The sequence below is a fragment of the Scyliorhinus canicula genome, chromosome 16 (assembly GCF_902713615.1).
Source record: "Scyliorhinus canicula chromosome 16, sScyCan1.1, whole genome shotgun sequence".
Taxonomy (NCBI): domain Eukaryota; kingdom Metazoa; phylum Chordata; class Chondrichthyes; order Carcharhiniformes; family Scyliorhinidae; genus Scyliorhinus; species Scyliorhinus canicula.
This window is the reverse complement of record NC_052161.1, coordinates 56631656-56644192: the sequence shown is the minus strand read 5'-3', so window position 1 is coordinate 56644192 and position 12537 is coordinate 56631656. Positions and strand designations below refer to the sequence as shown.

Here is a 12537-nt window from a genome sequence, read left to right as displayed (position 1 = left end):
CATTCTGAAATGATGACCCCAATTAAACTCTCCCGATATGACCGGATGTTTGAGGTTCCTTTTCTGGATATGTAGGGGCTGAAAATCTATCCCTGGTACCCAGCAGATGGAGCAGAAAAGTGGCTCAGAGTACCGGATTTAGACTTGTCCCCAGTTTCCTGATGAGGTTCTACTGGTGTCACATGTGACTTATGGTCCAATGGCACAGACCCCAAGACAGCATTTCTTGTCTGGGTGGCAAGGGTGTCTCTTCATAATGTTGTAAAAATCTGGTTCATAATTTGTATGCTTTACAACATGGACTTTAATTCCTAAAACTAAAAGTTAAGATAACTGAAAAAGCCTGGTTAATAAACTGAGGAACAACCCTAATGTAAAAGTAAATTAAATAAACCTATGCTTAGGTATACAAACTGACCTTGTACCTGCACCACAGGACACCTCCCACACTCCGGACCCTCACCCCTCAATTAACCACCTCCTCAGGATATTCCCAACCCCATCCCTAAACCCTTTCATGGATCTCTCCCACCCCCCAAATCCGCAGGCCCGACTCTAAGTCGGTGTTTTATTCATGAAGGCCCTCTCTTCTCAACCATGCCCTTTGTCTGAGGTACGGTGATCCTCAGGTTAAATCATCAGTCAGCTAGCCCCCTCAAAGGGGGAAGCAGCCTATGGTCTTCTGGGACCAAGACAACTTTACCCCCTTACACCACATGGGCAGCAGTGGTTCAAGAATTCAGCTCACCAACACCTTCTCAAGGACAATTAGGGGTGGGTAACAAATGCTGTCCTAGCTATTCCCAAATCCGATGAATGAATTTAAAAAACACATCTTTCCCGTGTCCTCCCCGTGTGTGCGTGGGTTTCCTCCGGGTGCTCCGGTTTCCTCCCACAGTCCAAAGATGTGCGGGTTAGGTGGATTGGCCATGATAAATTGCCCGTAGTGTCCTAAAAAGTAAGGTTAAGGGGGGGTTGTTTGGGTTACGGGTATAGGGTGGATACGTGGGTTTGAGTAGGGTGATCATTGCTCAGCACAATACCGAGGGCCGAAGGGCCTGTTCTGTGCTGTACTGTTCTATGTTCTATGTTAGAGATGACGGTGGAAAAAGAACAATTGGTAACCCATTTCTGGACCACTTTTAAAGACAAAGTTCCTATTGTTATCTCCATGTAAGAAGCTAAAAGCAGGGTTGGGAATGGGGTGGCTGGAGTTGTCGGGGAGTATTGGGAGGTTGGGGGTCAGTCAGCAGGAGGTGGGCGTCGGTTCATGAGGGCGGCCGGGTCGATGGGGTAGTTCAAGTCCGTTTGGGTTCAGGCCTTGAGGGGTCAAGTTGGTGTGGTGGATGGGAATGGGACGGTCGAGAGGGTGATGGTCAGGTTGGGAGTGGGGGGTGTCAGGTCGGGACTAGTCGGGATGGGTCAGGAGTGGTCAGTGGGGTGCATGGCTTGGGTTAGTTCAGGTCGGGGAGGTGGACATGGTCGGGTTGGGTTGGGTCTAGTTAGGAGGGGTTGGGGCCGGGCCATGGGGGGGTATGTGGGAAAGAGGAGGGTTGAGTTGGATTGGGTCAGTCCAGTGCAGGTTGGTTGGGGAGATCAGGAGGGTGGGAGTAGGGGGGGTCGGGTTGGGAGTGAGCTGCTTGGCTGGGTTGGGTCAGGTTAGAGAGTTCGGGCAGGGGCCAAAGGTTGGGCTGTGTTGGTTCGAGGGTTGGGTCAGGTCAGAGGATGTGGAGGATTGGGTTGGGGGGTTCACGTTTGGCAAGTTCACGTCAGGGAGGTTGGTCAGGTCAGTGGGGCACTTAGCATCGGGCCTGCAGGTTTGGATGGATGGGCGAGTCCCGTGAAGGGGTTAGGGGTGGGGTTGGAAATATCCTGGCGAGGCGATTCATTGTAGGACGGGGGGGGGTACAGAGTGTGGGGTTAGCCTGTCTGGGGCTTGGTCTGGTTGTTTAGAATAGTTATACTGAAGTTAGAACTGGTTTTAAAGGAATATTGACAGAGTCATCATTAATGATTGAACTCACATTGTCGGATGGTTCCCTGAATAGTGCAATTGTCCATGAGAAGTTAGCACTTCTGGACAATTTCCATCTATACCCTTATCTGGGAACGTCAAGGGCGATTCCCCACCACATCTTTGGAGTACTCCCCAAATCCGACGCTGAGGAAACAGCAATATACGGGCCATTATATACACTGTGTGCATGTGCATGGGGCTCTCAGTTTGGATTTTGTGAGGGACAAGCAGCTAGAAGGTTTGCTCCAGCATGCAGCTAGTGGAAGAAATATACAGTAGTCCTCACTGAGTCTTGTGGCAGAAAGTAGTCAGCAGAATTAGCTTGGAAGGTGTGAGAAGGTAGTCGGTTATCTGCCGGAAACCAGGACAAGGAGTTGAGATGAACAGTTGTGAGGTATTAAATAAAAGTTGTTCGGTCATTTAGCAAAAAAAGCTTATGGAGGGAGCCCCATAAGTATTACCCCACGGAATGACTGGAACCCTAAGGAGAAGGAACATTAAAGTGAATTCTGGAAGGCTGTGGTGTTACAAAGTAGACACACACAAGAAAATCAGGATAATCAATAGCACATTTCATAAAATGATGAATGGGTAAGCAAACTTGACATACCTCCTCTTTGGTTTTGAAGACAATTTTTCCAACAAATCCATCCTCTGGGAACCAACACTGTGGAATTTTCAAGATCTCTTCCTCCGGACTAATGACTCTCTGGAATGGGGGCTTTTTACATTCATTCTTGTCTTTAGAAAGGGGAGTTTTCTCTTCCAGAAGGAAATAGTCAGCAGTGTCCGCCCTTGAGCCACCCAAAATGCCTAAAATCTGCAAGGATCAATTAGAGTAATTCAATCTCCAATTTCTTCTTCAGAAGAACGGCTATCACTAAAAATATAAGCAACTTTAATCCAGTTTTAATTTCCAAGTGGATGCTGCTATAATCCAATGTTCAGTTTAGCTAGTTTCCTGTTTAAATGTTCCTTCGGTTGCAAATCATTCATTATGCTCAAATCTTGTTAAGTTGTCTTTGGGCTCCAGGTATAATTGCTAAACTGTTCTCAATTGGCCACTGTCCCAGCTTATACAATATACAATAACTTAAGCGAAACAAACATGGCTCAAAGGTTTCCTCCATGTTACTATAACTATTCCATAAGACCATAAGACATAGGAGCGGAATTAGGCCATTCGGCACATCAAGTTTTATCCATCATTCAATCATGGCTGATTCAGCCCTGCTTTCTCCCCATCAACCCCTGATTCCCTTATTAATCAATAATCTATCACTCAGTTCCAGTTTCAAAAAGCATTTGGGAAAGTTGCACTGGCTGTATTCTGTTCAATTAACCATGGGTGACATCTAGCGGCCCTGTTTGCCGTGGGTGCAAATACCGTTGTGGCCACTAAATCTTCCGAGAGGGCCAAAATGGGATCTGCGCTAGCGAGATCTTCCCCACCCCCTGTCAGTGATGGCCAGCGAGGGCGTGAGTCTGATTTCCATGATTTTGAATAAATTTCAATATAATTAAAGGGCTAGGCGCCGTAACGTCTGCCCACAACGTATCCCCCCCCCCCCCTTCCCGGCGGCATGATGTCATGACAGCGCAAAGAGCTACTGGTTTCCAAATGTTGCGGTGGAAAGGGTGCCTCGATGTGGGTGAGTCCTGATCCCCGTGGGGGGAGCGGGGGCCTTATATGTAATTATGGGGTTGGGACGCCCTTGTGATCTCAGAATCCCGGCTTTGCTGATGTGTTTAGACCCCCCCCCCCCCAAAAGCTGGTTACGTCTTCCTCGCCAATTCTTTGAAATTACACCCAGCGTGTTCAACCAGGTGAGTAAAAGCATCTGTGAAGCCAACGAGTTTCCTGCAGCTTTTCCCACCTGCTCCAGCAATCTGTAGTGATTTTGGGAACATTCCACCCCATGTTGGGAACATTCCACCCCAAGTTTCTGGTCTGTGGACTTGTTGGATAACTTCCATTGGATTTCTTTCCCCATGGGATAATGCCTAACACAGCTTCACATCTGCCAGTGCTATATAGTTTTTAAAAAAACAACTAAGACAACGTGTTTTGTCCAGTATGCTCCCAGAATGTTCTGGGTCCAAGTAGATGCAATTTTTGTGCATCTTGGGAATTCAACAGGAAATCGCGTGTGACTTTATCACTTTTGGCGTTTTTATAAATCAGATCCATGCTGTGCATTTTTTGTTTAAACTGGCATCTGCAAAGTCAAGTCAGTTTATCTGAACATCTTTCATGTTTCGAGATGTAACCAAAGTCTGACTGGGATGGAACGGTACATTACAACACTGCCCCTGCCTCTAGTGTTCGAGCACAGAACAGGCTTTTATGAAACTTGTTCCTCTCTGTCAACTTTAAAGGATCTTTGTAATGGATGGAAAATGCACCCAATATAGCTCAGAGAGGGATGGTTTGGGAAGCACAGCGGAGACCATTCTCTTGACAGCGGAGCAAAAGCACACCTGGGTGAGAGGAGAGAAATTTTCATTGTACATTTGACCACTCTACTGCTGACTTTTAAAGCAGACCAAGGCAGGCCAGCAGCGTGGGTTCAATTCCCGTACCAGCCTCCCCGAACAGGTGCCGGAATGTGGCGACTAGGGGCTTTTCACAGTAACTTCATTTGAAGCCTACTTGTGACAATAAGCGATTTTCATTTCATTTTGATTTTCATTTCATTACTTCTGATTCAGGAATATTTGGTTAATAAATGCACTGGAAAGCCCAAGTTTTTAATCTCTAGCATTGATTTCCCACCTTGCTGGGAAACAAAGAGAGAGTATGAAAAATGACTGGCAGCCAATATAAATGTGAACCGAAATGTCTTCTGTAGGAGTACAAATAGTAAAAGCAGGAGTGGGGTATGAAGGATGGGGGAATGGCAGAGGTTCGATATGAGAAATACATCTATCTGTCTTCACCGAGAAAGAAGATGCTACCGAAGTAATAGTGAAATAGGAAGGAGTTAACATACCAGATGAGCTAAAAATTGATAAAGAGGAGGTATTAGAAAGGCCTGCTCTATTTGTTGATAAATCACCAGGATTGATGAGTTGCATTCTAAGATACTGAGGTAAGTAAGGGCGAAAATTGCAGAGGCTATGATCTTCCAATCCTGCTTAGATACGAGTGCCAGAGGACTGGAGAATTGCAAAGAGGTGTTAAAAATCATGAATAGATAGGGAGAAACTGTTCCCATTTTTGGAAGAATCAAGAACCAGGGTACCCCGAGTTAAGGAGTTGCCAAAAAAAAAAACAATCGTTCCTTGTGGAAAAACTATTTTATGCAGCACGTGTTTAGGATCTGTATTGCACTGCCCACGGGTGTAGTGGAGACAGATTCAATCCTGGCTTTCAGAAGAGAATTTGACATTTATCTGAAGAGAAAAAAATTGCAGGGCAAGAATAAGGGAGTGGATCTAGATGAACTGCTCTTACAGAGAGCAGCATGGACACAATGGCCTCTGTGTATGGTGTTAACCATTCTTTGATAAAATAACACAAGAATATAAGCTTGAGAGGTGACCACTGTCTTTTCCTGCAGTAAGAACACAACACTACAACTTCCATGAATAGTTACCTGGTTTGGTCAATTTGAATCATACCCCTTGATAATACTTCAAATTAACGTTTTTATGGAATTACGTTTCAGGATGCTGTTTATTGTTTTAAATTCCTAAATAAATGAACAAGAACACAAATGGCTGCCCAGCAAACTGTCCATGCTAATTTTCTGTTATTAGGCATAACTTTCTATTGATCCCCTTAACCTTTTGGATGAGTTGGCGATATAGTGACTCACTTTGTTCACCAACTGCCCGGCTGTGGTCTTCTCACTGATGGCAAAAACAGTGAATGGTTCAGGGCCTGGCACCCCATGAATCGTAACTTGGCAACTGACTCCAGGTCTGTGGTCCTCGCTGTTAAACAACTGTTCAGAGTAAAAATATTGTTAGTTCTGCCTGGATATATTTCATAATTAAATTGTTCAACTGGATTCCATTTAGGTTCTATCGTTCATGAAGTGATCATTTCTAAGGAATTGGTTCTTTCAAATTACCACTGATGAAGGGATGAGGTTTCCAGAGTTTTTTTCCTCCAGTCTTCGGCTGTAAATGAAGAGGCTGGATATCTCCAGAGATTCATTGTGAGAATTCTTTAGTTGTAGATGCCTGTACCCTGGGAAAAATAAAATAGTGACAAAGTTAAATACTTCAGGTATTAGATTTCGGTCTTCGTCATTGAATTATTTTCATCAGAATCGATGACTGGTCCTTTACGAGATGAAAACAACAGTCAAATAACCTTCGCGTGGAGCCATTCAATCCTTTCTTGAATCTCTTTAATCCTTGGCTGAAAAGCTGGACACATAACCGCAGGCCTTGGTTGAAGCCATACTGAAGTTTACTATTAGAAGAATGGATCTGCATGACCGCGTCCTCCTATCAGTGTATCTCAGTAGCAGCTCTTTAAAGTTTTAATACACTAAATAACGCTAATTATTTTCATTTAACACAGTTCGAGGGGAATTCTGAAGAAATCTAGCCATCAAGGCCTCGCTGGCATTCCTGTCACTGTAATTTGTAGCCCAACAATGGCACATGCAACCAATCGTAAGGGAGATTAACACATTATTCTATTGCCACTTTGGTCAGTCTGAAACGAGGGCTTTGGCCAGTCTGAAATAATCATAGCCTGATTCATATTGCACACCACCTGCTGCCCTCAAAGGTTTCACTCAATCTTAAGGAGAAACTCAACAAACAAACCACTTTTCCCTAATTCAGCAAGGCAGGGTAGGTCAATATTGGGCCCAATTTTAACTGTATTAAATGTTGAATGAGTTTTGTGTGAATTAAAATTATGCCAAATGTCTCAAAATAAGCAAATAATTAAATAATCTTTATTACCCTTCCTGCACCCACTCAGGGGAAAAAATATCCATCACATGATTAGATGACTTGAACAACACACAGTGTTCCAAATGGGATCTGATTATATGAGGTAAAACTTTTCACATAGCAAGTGGTTAAGGTCTGGAATTTACTTCCTGAGAGTGTACTGGAGGCAGTCAATAGGGAGCTAGACTTTTGTTTGAAAACGAAGAATGTGCAGCATTATGGGGAAGAAGGTAGGAGAATGGCTCATTCAGAGAGCTGGTGCAGACAGGATGGGCTGAATGGCTTCCTTCTGTGCAGTACAAATTCTGTGATCAGCGACAATGCATCTTCACATGAATGAAAATCATGGGCAGGAAAGACCAACTGGTCCAAGCAATCCCGCCCACACATATTCCTTAGGTTTGTAATCTCACCCTTTTTTGAGGTGGCCCAATACACTGTCCAGTTAACTTCCAACAGATTAGTTTATCAATACATGTTTTTATCTTTCATAAATGGTTGTCCAATTTCTCCCTCCCAGTGACATTAACAGAAAATATTTAAGCTCGAGTTAACTGAAATATGAACTGCTGATCCTACATGAGGCATTACATATATAACTACAGCTAACACTGCCAGCATCATGCAGTTGTATTTTGATTCACAGACACATAATGACCACGGTCAATACCACCATTGCAATACAGCAGAACCCAGGATTCTAATTTAAATTTGAAATGTGAAGGCAGCTTGAAAATCATAGCCGAGTCTGCCTTTTCTACTTGTTCTGCAACCAAAATATTCCATTTAACCACTCCTCAGCTGGTGAGCACAGCATGCGCTATAAGGGGCCACCGTTCCCATGAACATGTCTTGCACTTATTGGTATCAGAGTATGTTTAAACCCGACTGGTCTGGTACCAGTTGAATCTGGAGTGGAATGGATAGAGGGCCGCAGTGGTTTTAAGGCGAGGCTTTGAAGACCATGTGGTAGAAGTGAAATATTTTGTCCCATTGAAACCAATTCTACTGTCTGCTTTAAACCATAGCTCTTACATCAATTCAGTAACCAGTGATGTTGCTCTGTGACTTTCTCCATTATACTTCCATCCAATCCAATCACAGACTGTGTCATCTTAATATTCCAGTTAAAGCTAAGGTAGTTTTTGCTAATAATTTCATAGATTTATGCACTAGAACTTCCACATCCCTTTCCATAATCAGCATCTATTTAGCACATAATAAGAAAAGTTGCCATAGTCCCAGAGGACCATAGGCTGCTTTTCCCTTTGAGGGTGAGAGATGAATGGCGGTGATTTAACCTGAGGGTCAGCACACCTCAGGCAAGATTGACAAGGCAGGGCCTTCATGAATAACCTCAGCTGGTACGGGGATTGAACCCACACTGCTGGCTTCACTCTGCATCACGAACCAGCTGTCCAGCCGACTGAGCTATCCGGCCCCCGTTTAGCATATATGGGTGGCACGGTAGCACAGTGATTAGCACAGATGCTTCACAACTCCAGGGTCCCAGGTTCGATTCCCGGCTTGGGGAGTTTGCACTTTCTCCCTGTGTCTGCGTGGGTTTCCTCCAGGTGCTCCGGTTTCCTCCCACAGTTTAAAGATGTGCAGGTCAGGCGGATTGGCCATGCTCAATTGCCCTTAGTGTCAAAACATTTAGGTGGGAATACTGGGTTGCAGGGATAGGGTGGAGGTGTGGGGAAGGTAGGGTGTTCATTCCAAGGGCCAGTGCAGACTCGATGAGCCGAATGGCCTCCTTCTGCACTGTAAATTCTATGATTCTACGATTTACCTTTTATATATCTTAACTTAGTCATCTTGGACTAATTTCCGTTGAGTAACCTGTCACTAATTGGCTCAATTATGTAAAAACTTAAAATCCTTCTAAATCTGGTTACATTATTTTTCATTATTTGCTCTGACCTTATTTAAGTATCATTTGCAAACGTGAACATTGTGTTTATAATTAATCCCTCATCCAAGTCATTATTGCATGACAATAATAGAAAAGTTCCCAATGCTGATCCTTGGAGTGCCCTTATAGACTTAAAATTCTCATTTGTGATTAGCTACTGTTTCCTGTTGCCAAACTAATTTTCTATCCAGCCCCTTTTGTTTTGTAATTCTTTCATTTACCCATTAATTGCCGATACAGAATGTTGCCAACAGCTTTCTGAATATCAAAGTGTTTAATATCAGCTGAGTTCCTCCGTGCAACATGCCAAGAATTTCTTTGAATTTGCAGGTTAATTAATGACATTTCTCTCCTGATCCCCAACTAACGCTCCTGTCACAATTTATGCTTTTCCAAGAGTCCTCTTGCCAGAACTCTCAAGAGCGTTTCAAAGATGTTTCCTGCAACAAAGGATTGTCTTTTGGCACTTGCTTTTTTCACAAAAACAATTCTGGTTAAGTTAGTTACTTTCAAATATTCAGTAATTCCTCCTGAATTTTACTGAATTTACCAAAGAGTAATCAATGAGCTTTAATAATTACAGGCACCACATCCTGTATGACTCAACAGTGAAATGTTATCCAGATGAGATATTTTGTCTATATTAGATAATAAAGTAACATTTTTGTTTTCATACTATCAAGCTCCAGTTTTTATTCCTGGAAATGTGTTGTAATGTCCTTCATTTTCCTGGGAAAAGATGTATATGTTGTGGCTAGCTATTAATTGTGCTATTTCTTTTTCTCTAGATTCCAACTTCCCACTTTTAACTGGAAATACTTTTTTCACTTTTTGTTTGTTTGTAACTTGAAAAACACTGAAGGAGAAACTGGTCTTGGGCAGTAACACAAAATGGATGAGAACAAGTTGACAGCCCAAACCTTCTGCCTATCAAAGTTGTTTAACCATTTGAAATCACGATGCTTATTGTTAAAAATTGGTCACCACTATTCTTCACACGTTCTGATTTGGTTGAAGCTTTGAACGTAACCTTGTTTGCTTCAATAATTCCAACTTTCTGCAGCGGATCACCCAAACACTATCCAACTTTTTATTTTATTTTGCATTCCTTTGAAGTCTACTCTTCTTAACGACTGTTTATAAATGACTGTAAATAGTTACAATATTGTTCTTTTATAAAACACAGGGCAGGATTTTCTGCCCCCCCCCCCCCCCCCCCCCCGGTGGTGTGTTTTGCAGAGGTGAACCTGCTATTCGCTGGCAGCGGGATGTTCCGGTCTTGCTACTGTTTGACCCTGCTCCACCATTCAATAAGGTAATGACTGATTTCAATGTGGTTTCAATTTCACTTTGCCATCTGCATTTCCTCCCCCCACCCAAGTAATCCTCGACTCCCTCATCTATCAAACATCTGTCCAACTCTGCCTTCAGTAAGTTCAATGAGCCAGCCTCCACTGCTTTCTGGAGAGAATTATGAGAGATTTGTGCAGTTTTAAAATGTTACTATCATAAACATTTATTTCACTCATCATTTAACACTCAACATGCCCTTGGCCCATTCATACATCTCAAAGCAGAGGATGAAGGAACGAGGTGAGCGGAAAGGGCCCTTACCTGCTTTAAGTGCTTTTAATTGGATCACTCTTTGTGCTGTTACAGTGGAGCTGTTATTCTCCACCACCACAAAGCGTAAAAAAACGAGGTCTTCAAAGTAAACGTGGAAGAAGAACTGCTCGTTCCACATTGGGTTCAGGGTGTTGCGATGAATTGGCTTGGTGCGAAAGTGGCAGCTGTCCTGTGGTATACCAAGCACGTCAATCTCAATGCATGGACTCCCTGATGTATTGCTGGGACAAACATACTGTCCAGAAATGATCTAGGAGAAAACAAAATAATAAGAGGAAAAGAGCTTGAGCTTCAGAATGGAATAGGAATGAGGTGCTTTCTAATTAACTTCAGATTACTGTTAACACACAAAGGGTTGAAACTTGGAACTCAAATTAAGTGTCTGTCTAATGTGAGTTATTTATGGAACACATCCACATATTTTATCATGGATCTATCAAAGTCCCCACATGCTTTCTATTGCACAAATAGTGGATTGGCAAAAGGGTACTAGTACCTTAATAATTAAAATCTATAGAACTTGCAGTTGTTTTGTGAGATTCCCTGAGTTGATAGTAGGTCTAATCTGACACATTAGACGAGACAAATCAGAGCAATTCTTTACAACGCAATGGAAGCGAGTACTTTTGCTGGCCCAAGCACACAGGAAAGATCTGGCTCAAGGAGATCTGACATTATTTTAATCAGCTTTGTTCCAGCTGCCATGAGGAACTGTCCAGCTCACCATGAGCCACTGATATATCACAGGAAAACTCTGGTCATTTCTATCCAAATATTTTATCTGGTTGTCGCTCACTAACCAACATTACAATCTCCTCAAATAGAAAACGGAAATGAATATTGGGGAGCTAGAGAGCAGCTTGATTCGTTAATTCAAAACATTACACCGACATTTTCAATCGGTTGACTTTGGGAATGAGTTGACCTATATTTGTGCGACTGGGAAGGAAGATCCCAATTCGGGTGGTTATAACCGAAAACATGCATGGTGTGGTTCTTAAAATTTAGTCCAAATTCTCTCTGCTCACCCATACTTTTCAAAATCATTCCATTCATGTTATTCTGCCTTTTCATAATCGTTCCCCAAAGTGCATCACTTTGCACTTCTCTGCACTGCCGTTTTACCAGAGGTGGTCTCAGTGGTCTGTGTCCAATGCAACCACACTCGGCTGAGATCCGTGCCGCTGGCCGGGGCGGGCTTCTGGGGAGACTGGTGGTGGGTGGCCAGGGGGTGGCCTGTGGGGTCGCGGATGGCAGGTCGGGTCCGTGCAAGGCCGGCACCATGTTGTACGGCTGGACCACGGCAGGTCACCGCCGTGTGCATGCGCGGCCAGGGTCCCGGCCATTCTCCAGCTGTTCTCGGTGTGGGAGCCGGGAGTTTCACACGGCACCACTGCTAGCCCCTCACCGGTCCCAGAATCGGTGAGGGTTTTGCGCCGATTTTGGCGTCGTAAAACGCCCGCAAATTCTCCGTTCAAGTCGGCACTTAGCTGCTGAAACGGAGAATCCAGCCCAATGTCTCCTAAATTCAGAGTTATTCAATACACACTTTAACAACAAGAGGAAGAGACAGCAAAATGACTCAACCCCTGCCTCAGCACCTCTCCGCGGGGCACATCTCTCTTCACTTACTGTTAGACAATGTAGGGATGGGTTCATACTCTCTATTCGTTCCAGAGGAGAAAACTGATTGTGCATTCGACAGTTTTTATCCCACAAGACTGGTGACTTTAAGACATAGCCACATCCACCATTGGCTTCAAACATGGCTGCGTTCAGATGCATTGGGAGATCTAAGAAGAGGTAAGACAGCACATTGTAATCTGAATGATTTATTTGTATATTGTGGCTGAGCCTGCAGTAGCTCCATCACTTCATTAAAATCTATTCCTTTCATTTCAGTAATTGGTGATTTGCTGTGTGAGATCATCTTTTATTTAATGTCCAATGATCAAATGAAACTCATCAAGACAGCCCACTGATAATCGGAGGAAATGGATTCATTCATATTTCTATTACCGTCAATCATTTACCAAACTGATTACTGAGAAATTATGAA

At 43.4% G+C, this 12537-nt stretch overlaps 1 protein-coding gene across 2 annotated transcripts in view; it reads right to left on the bottom strand.

Annotated features, from left to right (window-relative positions):
• Positions 1-12537, bottom strand: part of plce1 (phospholipase C, epsilon 1) — a 526277-nt gene that overhangs the window by 48650 nt on the left and 465090 nt on the right. For both annotated transcript variants that reach the window (XM_038821511.1, XM_038821512.1), the window contains 5 exons: positions 12111-12271; positions 10467-10728; positions 6097-6215; positions 5839-5967; positions 2628-2837 (listed from right to left, as the gene is read on the bottom strand). In XM_038821511.1, the coding sequence (XP_038677439.1) occupies positions 2628-2837; positions 5839-5967; positions 6097-6215; positions 10467-10728; positions 12111-12271 (881 nt within the window). The remainder of the gene's footprint in view (positions 1-2627; positions 2838-5838; positions 5968-6096; positions 6216-10466; positions 10729-12110; positions 12272-12537) is intronic.